At 37.7% G+C, this 23,070-nt stretch overlaps 1 protein-coding gene across 1 annotated transcript in view; it reads right to left on the minus strand.

The window, feature by feature from the left end:
• Window positions 1-2,795: 2,795 nt before the first annotated feature.
• SLC30A5 (solute carrier family 30 member 5) overlaps window positions 2,796-23,070 on the minus strand; it is a gene marked incomplete in the record, with an annotated part of 20,829 nt that continues 554 nt past the window's right edge. Inside the window, 14 exon segments of the mRNA XM_072416326.1 lie at window positions 2,796-6,925; window positions 8,237-8,365; window positions 9,115-9,341; window positions 10,601-10,838; window positions 11,253-11,382; window positions 13,503-13,660; window positions 15,013-15,221; window positions 16,003-16,291; window positions 17,485-17,655; window positions 18,275-18,351; window positions 19,334-19,421; window positions 20,154-20,241; window positions 20,735-20,820; window positions 21,611-21,677. Of these exon segments, the coding sequence (XP_072272427.1) occupies window positions 6,755-6,925; window positions 8,237-8,365; window positions 9,115-9,341; window positions 10,601-10,838; window positions 11,253-11,382; window positions 13,503-13,660; window positions 15,013-15,221; window positions 16,003-16,291; window positions 17,485-17,655; window positions 18,275-18,351; window positions 19,334-19,421; window positions 20,154-20,241; window positions 20,735-20,820; window positions 21,611-21,677 (2,128 nt within the window).

A 23,070-nucleotide genomic window follows, 5' to 3' on the forward strand; every position in this document is an offset into this window, starting at 1 on the left:
GATCCAGGGAACATCCAATTGCCTCATGGAATCAGGAAGGATTTTTTTTCCCCTGTTGAAGCAAATTGTACCAGGGTTTTTTTTGCCTTCCTCTGGACTTACTATGTCTTAGAGGGTTTTATATCTGGGATATGTTTATTTCCTTAGTGGTTGAACTTGTTGGTCTTTTTTCAACCTGACTTACTATGTAACTATGACCTAGAATAAGTACACATCTCTGACTTACTGACTTACTGATCTAAATGCCTGTTTTGGGTTGGTGACTGCAAAGTATTGCAGAGACTAGATCATAATTGCAGCCAAGCAACATTATCAGAAATAGATGCCTTGACTGAGTGGTAATGTGTACATGAAAATAACTTTAAAAACGTTCACACATCCCTACTCTGCAAAAATGAACTGCCAAGGCATGTGACACTCATATTAGCTCTTACCGCAATGCATGTTTTGTGCATTGGTAGGATGTGGTACTATTCATTCTGAGTGGCACCCCAACACACCTTCTTGATGCACTTGTGAGGCCATGTTGCTGTGTGCTGTGTGCAACGAAATGCACCAGAACAGATTTTTATATCTGTGTGGTCTACTGGGCAGCCCATTCAAATGAATAACATTGCATAACACAGCATAATGCAGCATAACACTATATAATACCACACACTGCTGTAAATGTTTCCAGTTCTTATTTGCCAGAAAGCACATTTTAATGCATGTATTAATGCAGTGGTCGCCTTTTAAACGTCACGGACCAATAATTTCACCGTCTCTGGACCTGCATGCCTGTGCATGCCTGGGGAGCCGTGTCACCTAAAGGGGAAGAAACTTCCCCCAGAGTGACGTCATGATGCCAGAACCCGGCCACTCTCCCATCGCAGGTCTGAGCCTGCTTGCTAAACATCCTGGGGGGACAGTAGCACAGGGCTGTGGATGCAAAAAAAGTTTTGTCCACAGGCCTACTATCCCCCCAGGTTGTTTAGCAAGCAGGCTCAGACCTGCGATGGGAGAGTGAGCGGGATTGTGTCTCTGCCCTGAGCCCACCACACTGAGCCTGCGATCCATAAGGGGGACATAGTCCAGGGCTCTGGCCTGTGTGCTCCTCCTTGGAATGGTAAACAACATGAAAAGCGACTACCCTCCTTACTCCAAAAAGGCTAGGTGGTCTAGGGGTCCCCAATCTTGCACTATACCATACAACAGCCCAAATAGCAGCCCTATTACAAAATTTGGTATTGTGATCTATCGCTGTTCTCTTCAGCCCTCATATATAACTGGTTACATGCCATTCCAGTTTTATTGAGGCTTTGGTATTTTAATTTATACTCGGCTGAAGAGAAAATGTTTTCTATATTTGTTGTTACCGTATGAAGTTTTAATTTGTAAATGTGCGGAATATTTGTTCTGTTATATCTTTATATATGTGTTTTGGTTTACATTTTCAATAAAAATCTGTGAAATATAAAGTTACAATATGACTAAGAACACCTGGGACCTTATTAAGGCTAGACCCTCATCTTGGCATTTCCATGCCATGCCAGAGTCAGCAACAGCAATCTTCATGGTTTTTTCATGAGACATTTTGTATTTTTCTCATTTACTGTACTAACCTAAAGTGCTATATTGGTCTGGGCAATTTAAAGGGAAGCAGATAAAGAATTGTGAAAAATCAATGTTTTTCATTAAAAAAGTCAGGTCTTTTGAATGCTGCAATTGAAAAGGAGAATGCACACCACATGGACCCTTCCTCCAGCCATGATACATTCTTCAGGAACTACAGGGTGGGTTCAGCAATTTATTATAAAAAATTATGAGATACTTACCAAAATTTTCCTTTCCTGACCCTCCCTCAAATTAGCATGCTTATTGTTTGCTCTGTCCCCATGATCCTTCAGTACAACCACACACTATTGAATTTTTCCTTGCCCCCCCAAGTGTTTCATGAAATGGACTGGTGATAAAACACTGGAGAAAGACCATTGCTATTATGGAGGTAAGCCAGGAAAGGAAAATTAAGGTAAGTATATAGTTATGAAGAGTGACCAGTGACAGCACTATTACAGGTAGAACTACTGTGTATCATGCCAATGAAGGAAGACCTCTACTGTAGGATTCAAATGTTCTACTAAGCATTCAGATGACTAAACTCTAGAATAATGGCACCAAAATGGCATACAATACACCAAGTATCCATTTTGATAGTGGTAGGTTTTACACAGATTGTAGAGTCAACAAAACAAGGTTAGAAAAACAATACAGCTAATTTTTACCATGTGGAAACTTATCTTGAACTGGAAATTGACCTGGAAGTCCATACCTCTTGTGGATTCAGAATGGGCATCATGCAACGAGATTTAAAACATGGCTCATGTCATGCCATGAATTATTGATCAATGTGTATAGACTAATTTTGTGTCCATGAGACATGTTTATCTTCTGTCTTCAATAACTCATGGACAATATAACTTTTTTGACGATATTGCTGGATTAGATCATATTGTTAGTAAATATATCTTTTAGTAACTTTTTTCTCCAGCAAAGCCACGAATTTAAAGAGAAAAGCATAGGCGCAGTAAATTCTTTTTTTTAATTTATTGATATTAGAAGGACTGTTGCACTTCTTCTTTAAGAGAATTCTGCTCTGAAGGGGAATAGTACTTTAATTTTAGCTGGTTTTACTCCATTAGGTAAAGTTCCACTTTGAATCTGAAAATATTTCATTTGTGATGTTTTTACAACAGTTTATGACCCTATGGTGATCAGAAAATGTGCAGACAAATAAAACGACATAGGAGAAAAGATTATACCCATATGTTTTATTGAATATTTATAGAAAAATAAAGCCCAGTTATAAATATTACTATTGTCCTTTAAGTCCCAGTTTTGCATATACACAAGCACTTCAATATCATGTTGGTCCTGTCAACCATCAAAAAAACCATTTCTTTTTCCTGTTCTATCACAAATACATTGGAGTTTTGTCTACACAGGACAGAAAACAGTTCATCTTACTATTTAAAATGGACAAAGCAGACTGAAGGTGGCCAGTTTGTGTCACTTGGGTTTCCTATGATTTAATTGCAGAAATGTGTAACGCTTGCACAGGCGGTGTGAGAACAAGAACTCCCAGGGATGATTTTATTTGATAAATTGATGGTGAAATTAGCCTATATTAACTACAGAGGTTGAGATATCAATGCATTTTTCTTTGAATTATTAGAATAGGAAAATGATCATAATGAAGACGAAACTGGGAAAAGAAAAATATCTCTATAGGAACTGAAATATAGGCAGGTAAATGACCAGCACAGGGGTTCAAAAACTGTCCCATGTTGGTCATTCTTAAAAAAAAGCTTGTTAAAAAATCCATTCACATTTATGCTTTCATTTGAAATGATTGTTAATGCAACATAAAAAGAATGGGAGCAAAGCAAAACAGCCCTGTAGATAAAAGTTAACATATTCACAGAGTCACTGCTCTGCAACTAGTATACAATCCCAGAACTGAGAAATGGCTGTATACTTTATAGTCTCCTAAATTTTATTTTCTACGTTAGCCATGCCTGTGTAATGGCTCCCCTTCGACTTTGATGGGACCACAAGATCAACATGCAGGGGGTGCACCAAAAAAAGATACTTTATTTTGAGGACTTATTTTATTTTAGAAGAGGTAACTCAAGTAAACTTGCAAATTATCAATATCATTTTGGTTTTGTACCTTACTGGATCCAACCTGAGGCATCAGCCAGTTTAGGATTTCTTCAGATAGAAGCAGTGAGGTTACAGGTACTGTATGTAATCAGCAGCCTATAACCACATTGGTATTTTTCCATAATGGTTTATAGGCACTTGTTTATTAAAACCAATTTAAAAGGCACAATGCTTACCACAGTGGTTGATGAATGCCTAAAAACTGCCTCTATGAAAGCTTTTATTTGTTTCAATATAGTGGTGCCAGTCAGCGGTCAATCAGCTGTTGTCTGTCTGCCTGTTAACTGTGCCCTGAAAAGAATCTGTCTGAATCAAAGCTTCATGTATGTGATTCTACTGCTATAGCCGTGTTCAAAAATTGTTTTTTTTGCATCAAAATAATGCTTCCCCAGTGGCCCATTAGATGTGCATGCTGATATTTTCATCCCATTTAACTCTCATATTATACTAAACATTTTTCTGCATGTAAATTACACTAAATGTAGCATTCAAAAGTTAAGGATTTAAAAATATTCATTAGTGTTAAAAATATAGGAAAAACCCCCAAAAGCTACAATTGTGCTGGGAATCAGGAATACCTGGCAGCTTGCACATCTTAGAAATACCGGAGATGCCTTATTTCATAACTAACTGCCAGAGATTTTAATGACTTCTGTCCTGCACAAGAGGAGAAAAAGATTTTCAAAATATAGGCTGTAGACATTTACCCAAAAACATATGGGAAGCAAACTTAATTTATCACAAAAAAGTATGCTTATTACTTAGGTTAGCCTTATACATCATTGCTGAATGATACTAATTTTTGCAGAACTGAGCCAATATTTATTCTGTAGGTTGTACAATTTTCCATAAAAATGGACCTTGGGGAACCAGTAGACATCAGTCATAATGTTGTGTTTTATATTGTACAATGACCAAAAAGATCTCAGCTCTTACTATTTCTCCATTGGATGCATTAAATCTTTGAAATCATATTTAAAGACATTTCTGGCAAGCTGTTTTTTGTTGCAGAAGAACCTCTTTTTGGTTGTTTCTGCACTTGTACACTTATCCGTACAGATGTGCAATAATCGTCACTAGAAACCATCATTAGTGATAGTTTCCAGGGACAGTAGAATTAATATGTACTATAACGTCAGCATTGTTCTGTTCTTTAGAGTGAGGTAGCTGACCTGGACCACTGCTTTCTGAATTGGACACAGTGGAGTTTATCTTTTGGACATTTAGTGATCTGGCAAGTCAGATCACCTAATGTTGGGGAACATCTACAGATGCTAGATTTTCACCCAAGACAAAAAAGTGCCTTGAAGGTCAAAAGTCTAATACATGTACACAGCTTTAGCTGTGTGTTTGCAATATCAACATGTGCTGGTATTAACAAACTCTCATATTTAGGCAGGAGTTAGTCATCCTGGCTGGCCAATCAACATAATTGAAAATGCAGAATTGCAAGAAGACCAATATAAGATTTAATGGTGGCAATAAAATTAGGGTATACATCATGGCTGTAGCAGTGCTGATGGAGTACTTTTGACAGTTAAGCCTGCCAGAACATATTACAGGTATCACATATCATGGTTGTTGTTGTTTTAAACATTCTGTAGTGATGAGTCTTAAGTAAACCTGTCACTGCAACATGCTTTTCAAACTAGATTTAACCACAAAGTGCAGAGTGTTATTAATTGTTTTTTTTTTTAAGTGTGTAGTATGACATATCAACTTTTGTAAAAGATGTTAAGGCTATCTTCCCTGCATGATACCATGGAGGATGGATGGGTATGTTTCCTCTGAATCACACAATGCAATGCAGGCACATTTCAATGAGTTGCTGAGATGCCCTAATTGCATTATAGGATGCAGTGCCTCTGCAGTAACATGTTAAAAACTGGTGATGCCACCTCTTCAACCATATAATTAAAAGCCTGATGTAGTGACAGCCCTACTTTAAAGCCCAACATTTCCCTCCACAAAATTAAACCCAGGCTGCTTGCAATATGAATCATTTAAAATTTTATCTTCTTTATGCCTTGTAAATAAAATAAGTTCAAGCACCTGTAGCAGTCTGTGTACTATGGGACTGATGTCCCATCAGTCGGATGTTGTCTGTGTAAGAACATCTCATTAAACCTATAGCTGTGCGATGATGAGGTATTGCATGTTTTGCAGTGTTGGCTTCAACTCAAAAGGAATGCGTATCATACCACAGTAGAGAGACCAGTGCCTCCATACACGTAGTGGTTTGATCCTCACCTAGCCCCCGTCAAGTGAAACCTAACACAATTCACAGGAATGGCTAGCTAAGCAGGGGAAGAGTGGTGGACTGCTGCAGAGAGAATGTCACTTTTGAAAAGAGGAGATTCAATCTCTGGAGCCTGACTGCAATGCAAAGACTTTGCAGCAGGTGCCCAAGATTATTTAAAAGCCATAAAATAGAGGGATTCTATACCAGGAACCTTGATGAATTGTATCAGCACCTTTTTTTCACCATTCATTTTTTGGAAGGTGTAAAATTGGGACTTAAGTACAAACACTTTTTTTTTTTTTGTAATTAAAATAATTCATCAAATACATACTGGAAATCCCTATTTAAAACAAAAAAAGCAAAGCAAAATATATTAGATACCATAATATTTTAAAAACATAAATGTCCCATTCTGGTACAATTATATTAAAATGGTCTGCCCTGATGTGCACAATTTGGAACAAATTCAATGTTTAGAGGGGCTAGAAAACAAAAAAACAAAATAAAAAAACAAAACAAAAATTAATGAGAATATTGTACTACTATTCCATTCATACCATGAACGATATTTATATCCGACAGAACAAAATAGAGTACCTCCTGCGTTTGAGATCCCCATAATTAAATGGTAGAAGTCATTTTATAACATTGTATAAAAACATCTTGATTAAGTTCCAATAAAGATAATAATAAAGGCGAAGTATAAAATCCGGATTTATACAACGTTTCATTTCTGTACACCAAAGTTCAAGTTTAAAGATTTCCCTTGACAAACACAGGAAGAATACTAAGTGGAAAGGTGCCATTTCACATGATGTAGGTGCCGTCCTTGTAATATTTTATGGTGTCCATCTGTTGTGTCATGACCAAGACTTCATGGAACCCTGTACTGAGTCCTGACATGTGCTGGAAGTAGGCTTCCTTCTCTACTTGGACAGTAAGGTTATTGACTCCAGCATCTTTCAGGATTGCCGTTACCTGGTACAGAAACAAAAAAAGGTTATAGATTCTAGTCGGAGTAAAAATCATATTTTCAGGTTGCTAAAGCAGCAAGTCAGTAAACAAAATATATCTATAAACAAAATGATAAAACACTGTGCTAAAGTCTGCATATTCTTAATTCTTAGTATTGTGGGTTGTCCTTTATTTTCCTATGTGGTACGGCTGCCTATTCCTGGTTATTTAGCATAAACAACATTTCTAAAATTCAAGAAAGTGACTTGGAGATGTTTATGGACTCCTCTTAAAATTCAGAGATTATGGTTGCGACCTTTAGAACTAAATTCTTGGTAAACACGTTTTAAGACATTCAAAGAGAGTCAGCGTCTTAATTTCACTATTAAAACAGAACTAAAACATAAAAATAATGAAATTGCAAGCAGGCAGGTTCTTTATTAAAGAAGAGACAATCTATTGTATGTCTATTCTGCAATAAAACAAACTTACCTAGCTTTTCACAATTTAACTAAACTCACATCTCTGTGCCAGCGCCAACATTTTTACCCAGTCCTCTCCTGGGTTCCAAAACCTCAGCCATTTTCATTGGCTATGTCAGAAAGTCCTGTATATGTGCACAGCAATGCGTTCATTCCTGTCAGCCAGGTATTCTGCAGTGTTTTCCCCAGCCCCTTTTAGCCAGGCATACAACCCGGCTGTATTTAGAGTGGTTAATGAAGATTTAAGTTACAATACAGGGCCTGCGACCTACCTACAATTCCTTCCCACCCAGCTTAAAAACATTTTTTTGGGCTGCACACTGTACTTGAATTGTATACTGGGTATGAGACGCTTAGGGTACTTTATAAAGAAGATTGAGAGCAGGCAGATAAGTTTTATTGCAGAAAAGACATAGCTTTGCAAAAAAGAACCTGGCTGATCAATTTTTTCGATTCAGTTCCACTTTAAATGCAGTGTAGAGTGGCACTTGCTATGTCCCCAGAATAGAACTTTAGCAAAGTTATGAGAGACTTTTTTACCTTCTATTTCTTAAGAGTGAAGTGGGCTTAATTTTAGAGTCATGATGCAAGGGATATACAAAACTTACTTCTGAATGAACTCACTGAAGATCCCGGAAGAGTTAATCCTTACTGCTGCTTTAAAAATGAGTTTTGCATGAGGCACCTCAGCAGTAAGAGACCTTGGAATCTCAGTTAGTAAATAAGTTGTAAGCCAGTACACTAACAAAAGTATCACTGTGCATGTTTGTGAACTATCCTTAGGAAAGAAAGAAAACATTAACACTATCTGCCAATGTATGACCCAAATCTGATAATATCCAAGGAGCTTTACCTGTTGGATGATCCTTTGCTCTACAACATCAGACATCACTTGCACATGTATTGTCCCTGCAATAATTGATGCCGAGTGACGCCAAAAATGAGGATCCCGATAAGAAATAAGACCATCAATCTTCGATATCTAAAAGGGAGAATTTTTTTTTTTTTATTTAATTACTCAGGAAACTGCATGCTGCATTTTTACAGTTGACCTTCATTTTGTACAAAAGACAATCAGCAGCTTAGAAATATACAATTATTGCTTCTAAAATACATGTAAAACAAAAATGCAAAATAAACAAGTCCTTTTGGAGTGAAAGCAGCGAACTGTAGAATAATAACATATTATTCATATAAAGTTTCTGCAGCATTCTTGCATCCTCCAGAGATCATCTGTATTACATGTTACTCACAGTATGGATAAACAAAGCACACAGTACATAAAATAGGACAAGAGGTGATCACCTGCAGGTGAAATGCACCCATCAATTCATTTCTTAAGATTCCACAAGTGTCTCATATGCCAAAATAGATGCCAGAGACACAAGCCCTAAACCTCATTTATCAGTATGAATTTAGACAGATCCTTCCCTCAATATTCTTCCAGTATACATGAGAAAATGAGATGGTATAAGACCTGGCTATTCCTAATAATGGTTCACCCACCTTGAGAGGTTTCTTTGTCCGGCAAAATGTTTACTAGCTCTAGGGTGTTAGCATAAATGTAATAACCCCTTTTAATATAAAATCAAAAGGCAGATTAAATGATAAGCATCCCGCTCTAATTTCTCAGTGGGAAGAAACAGGTCAGCTGCAATGACAAACTAGTATCTGCCATATTCCCCAATGGCTCACCGCTGCAGAAAACTTGATTAATTTATTTGGTCTTACCTTCTCCAGGGCAACGTTTATCCCCTTCTCAATTTCTGGAGGGATCCGCAGGAGGATCACTTGGCAGGCATCTTTTAGCAATGGGATGACACTTGCAAATATCAGAATTGAAATAAAGAGGGAGCAGAGAGGGTCAGCAATGAGCCAGCCAAACTGCCGAATCAGAATGGTGGAGATTATCACACCCACACTGCCAAGAGTGTCAGCCAGTACATGAAGGAACACACCTGGATGGCAAAACAAGAATATTTTAGAGATTAGATGGAAATCTCAGTGCATTGTTTACTGCTTTGTTAAAGTTGATTTTTTTTATAATGTATGTACAATTCTAATGTAAAATACATTTTTACTTCGAAACACGAAGACTTACTTCGAAAGTCATGAATTTGTCTCTCTGCCCCATGGTGCACAACATTCTGTATCAGATTGTAAACTGTGTCACACAGACATTAAGGGCTAGGGTTACAGATGCACACGTCCTGGGCTTTTGCTCAGTTTTTTGCCAAGTGCAGCCAGGACCAGGAGAGCTTCACTACAGAATCTTTTTTTCCTTGGCTAAGTAAAGTTAGCAATAAACACACCGGTTTAAGCCAAATGCCAGGCAAACAGAAAGAAACAATCGCTGTAATCGAAATAATCCTGCAAGATTGCTGAAGAATCTTCAACCTAAATTCAGGAAGGGAGACTAAAATAGTGTAGTGGAGTCTTCTAGTACTTAAGTACATGGGACCACTTAAGGTTCAATGGCAGTTATATATGAAATACAGTAATTTATTAAGGGTTTGTGGCATTTTTAAAAAAAGGCAGACAGAATCATGCAAGTCATTTAGGGGCACCTGGTCAAATGTTCTTCCAGATCTGATAACTTATAGCACTATAGTACTATAAAGCTAGTAACGCCATATTGCATACAGGGGTTTTAACCTAGGTGGCCATTATTCCATGCAGTGCATGATAACCATGGCATTTATTGTGAAAGGCTTGGGGGAGCACTCAAAAAACATAAAACGTGTGGTGCCAAAACCCTATCATTACACTGCAAGAATAAATTACCAAAACAGAACGTATTTGCATTGCAAAAAAATAACAATGTAGAGTAATAAAAAACTGCAGTCTTTGTCTGTATAATAAACCCATATAATCCTCTTTTTCTACAGCAGTCAGACTGGTGGACAGTCAGAGTTCTATGCCAATGAGAAGAATGACATCAGTGTATCCCTTCATTGACCAATCAAAGAATGGGGTATTCCCTAGGCCAGGCTGTGTGTTTTGCAGTTCAAAGTATTTGAAAACTATATAGCCAAATTTCCCTAAAGTAAATTTAGAAACTTAAAACATTTTTGAAAAATTACAACAATGAGACAACTTTGCAAATTTGGAGTTAAGTGACCTTGAAAAATTTATATAAAATACTGAATTTGCATCCTAGAATAATTTCACACAAATGCCAACAAAATGCTCAGTGTTTTCTTTGCCATGTACCTACCACGCATGTTGGCATTCATTCCTGCACCAGATCCATGAGAATGCCCATGATTGTGGGTATGCCCATGATCACCATGTGAATGGCCGTGTCCATGTCCGTGACTGTGGCCGTGACCATGGTGAGAATGGGCATGAGAGTCATGAGAGGAGCATCCACCTCTTGATCCCCCGTGGGAATGGGCATGGCTAAAGGCACAGATACCAACAAGATTCACCAGCAAACCTCCAACTGAGACTGGCTGTAAGATGAGAGAAAGAGAAAATGATCAGTGAAAGTAGCAGGAAGACATGAAAATTTTATGAGAATTGAAAACAGTAGGATTGCTTTAGAATACAATTATAAATTTAGGGGGAACCAGACTGTTTTCTCCATGATCATCTTGGTGCAGCATTCTCTGTGAGTATTATGATGGGTTTGTTACCACAGGAAAGCAATACAATTGCCTATTATCTCAAGGACTTTAAAGCAGAACTAAACTGGTGCTACTCGCCTATCACAAGACGCCACCATCTCCCTTTTTTTCTTTTTCCTCTTTACCATCTTTGGTACCACTGCCCGCACTGCTTGCACACACATTGGCGGGGGTCATAACTAGATAAAGATAGGTCAGATAAAACATACCCTTAATAGATATGTGTATGTTAACACTTACTGTCAGCATATCTGTATTAATGTCTGGAGGATCAAAGATTCTTGCTACAGCCTCAATAAACACAAAGAGTGCTATTACCATCAGGAAGAGTCCATTAATGAATCCAGACAGTATTTCCACACGGCCAAACCTAAAAAAATAAAATAAATCAATACCATTTTGCACATTGTTTTCTAAATCAGTTTTTTGAGCAGATTTCAGATCTGTTCTGTTTTCTCCTAACAGGTACAGTTCCTGAGTTATGAGTACTATTATAGTTAACATTGTACATGCATGTATTTTGTACTAAAATGTAAGCACCATTGAAATGAATGTTAATACATCTTCAGTTTGAAGTAAAATAATGCACACTGTGGTAAAGATCTACTGAAGAGTGTCAGTCAGGTACCGTTGTTTCTTCACAAATGCTTAGAGTATGATTTTCTTGTGTACTCTTCGTCTGGATTGTCGCGGTACAGCATCCAGCAGTCGTCAGCCATCATACTTTCATTCCAGAAACCTTGGTAGCGGTGCTCCATTAACTGAATGTCCTGGTGAAAACATTCTCCTTGTTCGTCACTCACCATACCAAGATTTTCCGTGAAGAACTCTAGATTTGAGTGCAAGAAATGTATTTTTAATGACATGCGACAACCCAGTTTCTTGTATGAATCAAGCAGATTCTGAACTCCTTGCTTGTAGGCAGGAGACTTATGGTTGCCCAGGAAATTTTCACACAGCCACTTGAATGCATCCCAAGCTTCTAGCTCAGCTGCTGAGAGAGATTGTTTGAAAACATAATCCTGCAAAACAGACTTGATCTGTGGCCCTATAAATATCCCTTCTTTAATTTTTGCAGTGGTTAGGTTTGGAAACGTCTCAAAAAGGTACTGAAGTTTGATTCACCCATGGCCTTTACAAGTTTCCTCATCAAGACTAACTTGATATGGAGAGGTGGCAGAAATATTTTTTGCAGATCAACCAGAGGCAGAAACTTGACACTGCTTGTTCTGGGCTTATAGGTATCTCTTGGTAGCCAAGCACGCTTGACATACTGGTCTCCCATAGATCGGCTCTCCCACAGGTATAGGAAACAAGCAAACAAAGCAATATTTTGTGAATCCTCCTTGCATTCCCATCAGCAAGCCAATGACCTTTAGATCCCCACAGATGTTCCATTAGTGTGTTTTATACTGGATTGCTTCAAGTAGTAACTTCATGTTGTCATGGGACACCTTTAGTTTAACGGAATGGGCAATCGGTAAACTTGGTTTGGAAATACCATTATGCAGTAAGACTGCTTTCAAGCTTCTTTTAGAGTAATCAATGAAGATATGCCATTCAGATGGAACATGCTCTTGGGACAAACTGGTAAAGAGTGCATTTATATTATGACAGTAGCACAGTGAGCCATGACTAGTGAAAAACGATGTCAAGTTATGATTTTGCTTTCTGTAGTAAGTTACAGCCTTTGCAAGCAAATGATTCTGTTTAGGCCTTGAAACAAGAAGTTCTGCTTCATGTAGTGGTACTGGAACTGGCAATGAATCATCATGGGGGACATGTCTAATTGCAGAATCAAGGCTGGGATATACAATTTTGTGCTTAGTTTTACCTGAAAATCCACTTTTGTTGATGCTGCTAAAATAGCAGTCAATTAGACGGTCTTGCGGTTCTCTCCATACCATTGCAAATGGCATTGCTGCTTTACGCCGATTTAGCCAGTCATACAGTAAGTACGTTGGAACAACTGGTACAGATGGCATGTGGAGCCTAAGATTTATCCTGGTCACCATGTGGACAGCCCAAATATAATTTGTATATCTTTTTAAGTTCTGTAGTAATTTGGTGACGTTGTGCTTTTGTTGTGAATGAACCACACACGTAACAGAAACTGTCAGGATCATTAAGGCAATTTCTAGGCATGATGACAAATGAAATCAATCACAGTTACTGCAGTCTCTAACCTTAAAAAATGAAAACTGTTGTCTGTTGTAATATGTCAAGGCTATTTATAACGAATTTCACACAATATATAATTAGTTGCATCACAAAAACTAGACGTGCTAGAAAAAAAAAAAAAACTGAACACAGATTTGAAATCTGCATCAAAAATACTACAAAGCACACATACAATTATATCTGATGAAAATTACATATTGACCTACGTAATTTTTTTCCTCCTGTAATTGGTGCAAACTAGATTTTTATACACACTGGGTGTCTGGCACCTGGGATCTGCCAAGAACTTTCAAACATACACTTGCTTACCCATAGGAGAAAATCCGAGTTGCTTTCCACCGAGTCATTAATGCAGCAATAAGTCCCATGACCAGAGCAGAGCAGTCAAACAACATGTGGAATCCATCGGAAAGCAGCCCAAGACTATTTGTCCATACTCCATAGAACAGCTCCACAAAAGTGAACGCCTAAAATAAATATACAGACTTACTAAACAATTCAAGATTTAGTCATTTAGATAATTGATAATGTAAAGGGTCTCTATCAAAGTCCAACTAGAATAAAACAATGGTTGTATAAATCATGATCCTGTATACCTTAATGAAAAATTTATAAAACAAAGTAATAACACAGCCGCATTCTATAAGTGCCGGAGACTTTTTTTGTCTCACAATAAACATAAGAACCTGCCCATAAAATGCTCTAAAGGAATGATTATGCAGTACAGCAGCTTGTGGTGCTAAAAGTACATATGATAATTTTCAAATGAACTTTTGAGTCCTTGTGAAGATCCTTAGGATCTTAGGTCAAGTCTGTGCAATAGCCCTGATTTATTACCCCCCCTAGCAGTCTAATTCCATCCAAATTTCCATTCAAAAAGCAGTACAATGTTTTGCATGGAAATTTATTTTTCATTATAGGCTTTAATTCTTAGGCATAACTCACACTCAAGTTTAACAAATTTAATAAAACTTTTAATAACAAAACACAAAAATGTGTTAAAAAATATATAAACATGTAAATAACTGTACAGTGCCATAAAATATAACTATATATATAATATATGAATTTAACTAAAAAAATAAGCTACCCTGAGTGTGACTCGGGAATACTGCTTGGGGGTTAAAGATCTCCAAGGCTGGAGAGGATACACTTTCCATAGTGAAGCTGGGTCATCCGGCAAACCTGGGATGGATTTCTTAAGTCATTTGCAATTTGTTAACAAATGTTTTAAACCTGGACCAGATCCATTCCAGATCTGCGGCATCACCCCAGCTTCACTTATAAAAGTGTATCTTCTCTTGAAAAGCTTTATTAAATCAGGCCCAATGTCTGTAAGAAGAAATCCCACACACCGCCAAAGTCAAATGCCAGGCCTTTGGAAGAGGTGTTGGCATTTCACAGATGACCGAAGCAGCAGGGCTAAATACTAATTGCTGCCTTATGCATTAAAATACATAAAAGTTTTCTAATGAACTGCATCGTAACCCTCCGTAGTTGTGTTGCATGTTGGTATTACTGCTTCATTAGATATTCCTTGGGTATTTCTGTAACTTAAAAAAAAAAAACTTTTTTATATCAAGGATATTAAAATTAGAGCTAAACAGCCGGAACGTGACCCCAAACTTGTTAACACGACTTGGCAGATTAAATATGGTCAGATTTATTGATACAAATTACAATTATGCTAGACCATTAAAATGCAGGGAAAAAGAAGGAAGGGAAGGCCTTTTTAAGGAGAAGCCAATTTAAAACTATGACAAACTGCAAACCTGCTCCTTTTAAATTTTGAAAAAATGTAGTAAATGTATACACTTACCAAGTTTAGGCACAAGAAGTAGAAGATTTGCCTGGAGTCATATTCTTCGAGTATTTGTTTGAGTGAATCCTTAATGAACCTGGGCATAGATGGAGTTGTGCTGTGCAGAGCATCCCCCATAAAAGTATACAGAGGTGTACCTTCTGGAGAATAACCAACAAGGGTGCCTCTCTGACCTTTCCTGGATGCCGAAGATAGGATGTTTGCAGCTGGTTTAAATGAAACAGATAGACAGGTAAACATATATGGTACATAAACCTAGTAAACAGCACATGTTTTGGGCAGTTATCCAACACAAGTAAATGTAATAGAGGGTGTTTATATGCATGAAAGAAAATTGTACCCGATTTTGAACATATACTTACCTTTGCCACTCCTCACCATTACATTCTAGGTTTACTCATTTATCACTACATTAAAGAAGCCTTTGTTTTTATACAGTGCACAGATGATGGCTAACACGCTGTATAAGTATGAAATGAATGGTTCTTTGATATCAGGCAGTATTTGTTCTATACATCAGTGGTTCTGGATGTACAGGTATCAATGGGTATGATAAAAAGAAGCTGGGTGTGTTGCATCCACTGTCCTGGATCGCCAACTGGTCAGGAGAAGAACACTGCTTGGAGAAGGGGATACTTCGGTCAGAGGCGAGAACTATGCCTCCTGGAATTGCAGGCTCAGGGCGATGGGTGGGTTGTGTCTCTGAACACAACCGACCCACTCTCCTATCGCAGGCTCAGACCTGTGATGGGAGAGTGCGTGGGTTCTGGTATCATGACGTCATTCTGGGGGAAGTTTCTACCCCTTTTATTGGCGCATCTATGGTCAGGAGTCCGTAAGTTTAGTGGTCCGTGACAACCAAAAGGTTGGCGACCATTGGTATAAGACAGAACATTTTTTTTTCTCCAAGAAGAACCTACTGTGCTACTTAAGTTAAGAAAATGTATATGAAAGCAAGCAATCTCACTATCTAGAAACAAAACTTACAGAGGAAGAAGAAAATGGAGCTGACAACCACCCCTCCGGAGAGCACATGTTCAGTGCTCAGATGGTGTGCTGGCTTGTTCATGGCCCGCAGCTGGTCTGTGATAGGATGAGTCCAAAAATTTCCCAGCAGGAGAGCACTGATCACAATCAGGAAATATCCATAGCGTGCACACTTTGACACTTCCATCTTGACAGAGCAAATGGACTCCACATAGAAATCCAGAACCATAATAGAGAATATAACAGTACTAAAAGGCATTAGGAGGGAGAACCAGGACTCTACTTTACTCTGAAAAAGACACACAATAAACAAAAACTTAAGAAGAGCAGGGATAAGAAATATGCATTATGTACATAACTTTCCTGCCGATATCAATACAATAAATGTGACAAAGTTCTAAGTGCTCCTTGTAATTACATTACTCTGCACTTTGTATAGCTCAGATTAGAGCTAAGTAGTTCAAACACTAGTAAAATAACCCACTGCCCTTTATTTTCTGTGACAAATATTTCTGGCCAATGATTCCATCTACCAATTGCTTGTAGACAAACAAAAAGTCTCACACTTTGGTTTCTCTTTATAGTCCTTCACACTCATGTTATAATTTGTTTGAAAAAAGGCATAAAAATACCCTTTCTCTTAGTGGAAATGGGCTTCCTACACTCTCACTGCAGTGTTCTGTTCTTGTATAAATGTGCTACAACCATACACCTTATTCCTAATTTGTTCTACCAAGAAGTGAGGTGCCTATGTTCAAGATAGTTAGATTAGTGCACTGGACAATGTTTCACAACTCTGGAGGCATTTGGATGGCATAGCCATATTCAAACATTGCAATTGCTGCAACAGAATAAGGAAGAAGAGATTGCTAGCGCTCCCATCTTCCTAACTGAATGTATACATCTGTGAATCCAGTTGGGACTTTTAATACAAGGTTACATGTAAATGTAATCTGTACGATTCTGTGCTGTATTGGTAAGTATTTACCAATACAGGAGCTTGGAAAGTGAAGATGGCTGGGCCAAGCTGATTTTTTTTTTTTGTAAACAATAAAAGTCAACATTTGCATATTAAAACTTTGTATGGGTAGTTTACACTATATATAACCTCTGGTAATACACAATATTTCACTTCTGCCACAGCATACATGAGCATAGCCCATGACCACAAGCAGTAGACACGTCTAAGTGGCCAGTCTGTATGTTTCTAATTTTTTTTTTTTAAATTAAACAGTTTGTCTAATCAACCTGTATAAATGTCCATCATATTCCGATGATACAGCCTGTTACTGCTTCAAGAATAGCAAATATGTGGCCTATGATTAAATAACATTTCACTAAAACTTAAGTCTGCTTGCCAATTCTGTTATGAGACACAGATAGCTCTGCTTTTTCTCTCTTGGACTGAGCCTAATGCAATACTCCAAAGCCAATGTAATCTGGAAATAAATGAATGCATCTGCTGATAAAATAGATGATTACCTCAGTAGTTGCGGCAAGGATGATGACCCATGGGCACAAAAATATCACAGATACAAGGTGAGACAAGGCCTGCAGACGCTTGGCTCCACCAATATCTAAAGAGAGCTTTCTGGAAGCTGTGTGGAAACCAACATTGAAACATAAAGCCAACACAAGCAACAGTACTCCTCCCTGAAAGTAACAAGAAAATAAATGCACTTCAATTAACCAATACTTTGTGTGCAATGCAAAATCGTTTTGTAAAATGCAACATAATATAAAAATGACAAACAAAAGTCTATCTGAACCCATGAATGTATGGAACAGAGTACCCGATTGACAATACATGAAACAAAGTGGTCATTACTCTAGTCAGAGTATTAAAAAAAAAAAAAACAGCATTACATGTTGCAGCAGGTGAAGACAGCTGTATTTTCATTCCAAATATAAGGGACAAATAAATGAAGGTGTCCTTATATGTGAAGTTTTGAAAAAGGTAACTGAGGGCCAGTGACCAAACTGTCCATGCGGACAGAATGCAGCATAACACTTTATGGAAAGGTCTTCAATCACAAAGGCAAACATATTACACATATTATATTACACATATTATAAGGTTGAATATACCACACTAAAAAAATAGGCATAGAAACAAGGAGGAATCAAAAGAAGAACAGCTGATGGCTGAGAATGGTGGAATATAGCAGATTTAAGCAAGTCATCGTGCATGCTTTGGCTGACAGGTAAACATTTGAGCGTGTGCCTAGTACTCAAATCTGAACCGGAGAATAACATAATGAGGGGGTCTTACCTTATGATCAGCAACTCCTAGAAGGGAGAATGCTGTATATAGGAAATGTGTTAGGGCACTATCATGGTGTCCTTCAGCTGTTACAAACCAGTTAAGGCAAAATAAAAAACAGAACCAACATACCAACTAAATGCAAAACCTCCATCATCGCAGTTTGTGTTAAGAATACCGCTCAGGAAAAAAGTACAGTTATTAAAAATGATTACATTGCAGAAGTATTAATGTGCACTTCCTGTTACCTCCCTGAACACAAGGATTCAAGCTAAGAGTGGGAATGCTGGCATTAAAAGTAAATTAGGTTCTAGTTTTGTTTGGGCAGCTTACCAAAGAAAGTGGCCATGGGCATGACCTCAACATTGTGATGTTACATTCTTAAAAACCTACAAGGATCAAAAGCCTTTATACAGAACATTGCTGGTAGGCAATGAGATTTTCTATATCTTATATGCGATAAAAACTTTTGCCAGCCAGCAATGTTACTTCAGAACATACATTAAGCATGCCCAGCTCATTGTACGGCCCTGACATACTTATCTTGGGATGAATTTACTACGGTATATCACCTTGGTTCAGATAACATCTGTGGGACCTAGCAGAATGTAGTTCTGCTTTATTAAAGCATACCACAAAGTAAAGATGGGTTTCATCTATGTGTGGTGGTATACTTCAAGGCAAGTGCCTTGTACTATGCTACCTAGGTGAGTTAGGCTGAGATAAACAAGGTAAAAGGCCTGCAATACACATGTAAAATTACTTGCTTTGTCACTGCAGAGGGACATAGTGAATAGGTAGTTTGGGAGTATGAAGATAGAAGGAGCTGCACAAAATGAATCCATAAGTGCAATATGCGAACTTCATACAAGTAGAAAAATGGCAAGCCATGATTATTGAACAGATACTGGTATACGGAAGATATAATATTTCTGATTGATTGTTATACCTTACTTTTTATGCTGCCAGCTTCCTGACTATAAAGGCATATATGAGAAATATAAAATGTGATCTTTGCTGGGACTAAAGTTTGCAAACCCTTATCCAAAAGACATCAGTAAAGGATACGGTGTTCTGCAATTTTGGCCATCAGATCATCATTATCAAAGAAAAGTAAACAAATAACTGCTATGATAAAAAAGGCTGCACCCCGAGTCTCTGTAAACAGAAAAAAGGTGGTTAATCACAATATAAAATAAATGACAAGCATAAAGAAAAATATTTTGTATAAACACCCCTGTAATGCATATTTATCAGTATCCATATATTCTACTACCAAATTAACCTAAAGCAGATTGATCAGCTTTAAATGGAGAGGGCCAGTGAGGTGTTAAACCCTAAAAAAGTTTTCTTCTTTGCTCCAGTTTGGTCTGCAATTATAAGTTTAAAAACATTTTGTTATATTTGTTCAATAAGTGCAATAGAAATAGCAGCAGAGTTGCACTATGCAAAATTCTTCTGTTATGAAAATATAATCAGTTCTCCTAGTTCTGAACTTGGACTACAGAATAATTATGCTGCCTATGTTGTAAAGAGAAGTTGGTTGAGTGGTTTAGTATAACCTGACTGGGCAGGGCTGACAACACTGTGGCCATGTTAAGATTGTATACAATATACTTTAAAGAAGCTCTAAACGTAGCTGACTATCAAGTGTCTCTGGGCAGATTTCATGTCACTTCTTTTCACCACAAGGGCAAGAAATGATGGAAAAATCTCTATCTCCTATTCTCCAATAGAAAAATTAAGAAAACATACCAGTAAAACTTGACAACATGTTTAAAAAAATAGCTAAAAATGTAAAATGTAATTCCTATTACTAAACAAATAAATCCTGGGCTACTTTATTGTCAGCTCTACTGCCACTTTCACAAAACATTTTTACAATTACCTTGGATGGTACTCCACTGGAACCACTAAAAAGAACTGTGAGCAATGTTATAACAACAACATCACTGTGTTCAAACAGCAGCAAAGTCCTGCAAAACAAAGAAAGCAATAAAGACATAAGAAACGCTATTAGGAGACTTCTGTAACTGTGTGTAGTATTTTGCTATATGCCGCTTTTTTAGGGTTTTGTAACAAGGACATGGTCACGATTCTCACCTAGATTGGTATTTCTCAACCAGGGTTTTGTGGAACCCTAAAGCTCCTCCAGAGATTGCTAAGGGCAATTTCTGCCTCCCAGGTCAGTTTAACTGACAGCAGTGATCTATTTGGCTATCTGCAAGGGTGACATTATTCCCAATGGCCAGTAATGTAAGACGTATTCTACCCACTGACCATCACACTAATGTACTGTGAGCTGTGGATATAGTAATTATAGCCCCCAAGACCAGAATGTTATTTCAAGGGTCCCCCCTATGTCAAAAAGGTTAAGAAACACCGGTCTAAATAAATAATAATGTTTAGCTATACAAACTGCACACAGCAGAAAAGCTGTTACAGTTACCAAGTAAAAAAACAACTTACCTTAATGGTCCACAAAGAGTGAGGCCAAAGAACCACAGGAGTGAGATAATACAGCCAACGAAAGCATGCTTTACAATACTGATCCACTGAAATGAGATACAATAATAATTAAATGCTTAATCAGAGAAAATAAATTACACAGTTACTGTACAATTTAAACATACAAGGCAACATTTTTCCACAACACACATACAAGATATAAAATAAGCCTTGTCCCAACCAACATGATTCCTTTGTGCTGCAGTTCAATGAATAAAACAACCACTTTAACATACCAAAATCACTATTTGTAGGCAGGTAAAACTGAAAATATCATTGACTTAATTTCTCCTTATTTGACTAATAAGCCATTATCATTTATGTGGCCAATAACAATTAGCAGATCTGAATGTTTATTAGTATGATGAAAACCTTCCTGAATTTCTTTTTAGTTTTAGCATGGTTAGTGGTTTATAACAGAGTATTCTCTGGAGTAGACATTCCCTGCCAAGTATGCTGCACACAGCATAGAGAATATAATTATATATGTATCCTATGTTTTATATCCCTTGCAATGGTATTTCACATGCAAAGAGCTGACCTATCTCAGATTTATCTATATAGACACATGGTTTCATCTCCCATGAAGTGTTTATTGGGAGTGACCAAGTTGTTTCATTTATGTTGCATATAAATCTGTGAAATATTTATTTTATTTATTCTTACTAATAATATAATACATTTTGCTGCATAAAAAACCCCATTAAAAATGGGTTTCATAAGAATGTAATACAAGGATATTTCTTCTGAATCAGGTGTAACCCTGCCATAACTTAGGCCCCCTGGTATATTATTATTATTATTATTATTAAACAGGATTTTGGTATATCAACTTACTTGGCGTCTAGTAATTGTCTTCCCAGAAGAAAATGGTTTTTGAAACAAAACCATAAAAAATGCAGACCTATAGATTTAAAAAAAATATATTAATTAGATTAAATCAATATGTAAGAATGTGTTATATCAATATGTATACATTATTGTATATAATAAAAGGTATTTAAATAATTGATAAATGTTACATTTCTATTAAATACTGAAAACGTAAAGTACCACATCTACTGGAAATACAAATATTAAGAACCTGCATACGTCTGATGGAGACCTGTGTGTTGTGTGCGTACATTACAATTACATAATGCAACACATTAGTGGGAACAAGTTCTGTACAAGGATGAGAAAGATAGTTTCTACTTTCATCTACAACACATCTCCAAAATCCACCCCTACCTGTCCCCTGAGATCACCAAACTCCTTGTACATGCTCTTATCATCTCTCGTCTGGACTACTGTAACCTCCTCCTCTCTAGTATTCCATTAACCCGACTCTCTCCTCTACAATCTTTTATGAATGCTGCAGCCAGACTCATCCATCCTTCCCTCCGCTCCTCTTCATCTCTTTGTAGTTCTCTACACTGGCTTCCATTTCACCTTAGAGTCAAATTTAAGCTCCTGTTCGTTTGCCTTCTAATCCCTACACAGTTATTGTCCCACTTACATTTCTGACCTGGTAGACAATACTCCCCCAGCCGCTCTCTCCACTCCTCCAATGACCTACTAATGTCTTCCTCACTCATAACCTCATCACACGCACGGTTACAAGACTTCTCTAGAGCTGCCCCAACTCTCTGGAATGGTCTTCCTCATCCTATTCGGCTTGCTCCTACTTTCTGCTCATTTAAAGGATCACTCAAAACCCTAACTCTTGATCACCTAGGCAATCGAGAATGATTCGGAATGACCGCAAAGCCTCCTGGGATACCTACATCACACATCTCAGGAGGCTCTTGGGTGCTCCTTCTGCTCATGCGGGGGCATCTTGGGCATGCGCAGAAGGAGTCCTTACCTGAAAAGGGAAACAAATTGCCGATCTCATGCATGCGCAGTGAGATCGGCAAGTTTTTTCCCCCCCCATCTACGTCACCTGATCTCGCACCTGGGTCAGGTGATGTAAGTAGAAGAACCCAGAAGAAGAGGAGAAGATGGCGCACGAAGACAGATGCTGGGATGACAGAGGACCTGATGGAAGAGACCTCCGGATAGATCGACTGCCTTGCGGGATTGAAGGTAAATGTATTTTTTTTGTTGTTTTGGGGGGACCTTGGACTTTAGTTCCTCCTTAAGAGTAGAATGTTAATTTCCTTTCAATTACCACCGGCACAGAAAGCGAGGGGAACTCTTCCTGTAAAATATTGCCTCTGAGGGATTTTCCTGACATGGGAGAGATATTCTCCCACTTCCTGTTGAGTCTACTTGACAGGAAGTAAAGGGAAATCCTCCTAATGAGACACAGATTA

Source organism: Pyxicephalus adspersus, chromosome 6 (assembly GCF_032062135.1).
Source record: "Pyxicephalus adspersus chromosome 6, UCB_Pads_2.0, whole genome shotgun sequence".
Lineage (NCBI taxonomy): Eukaryota > Metazoa > Chordata > Amphibia > Anura > Pyxicephalidae > Pyxicephalus > Pyxicephalus adspersus.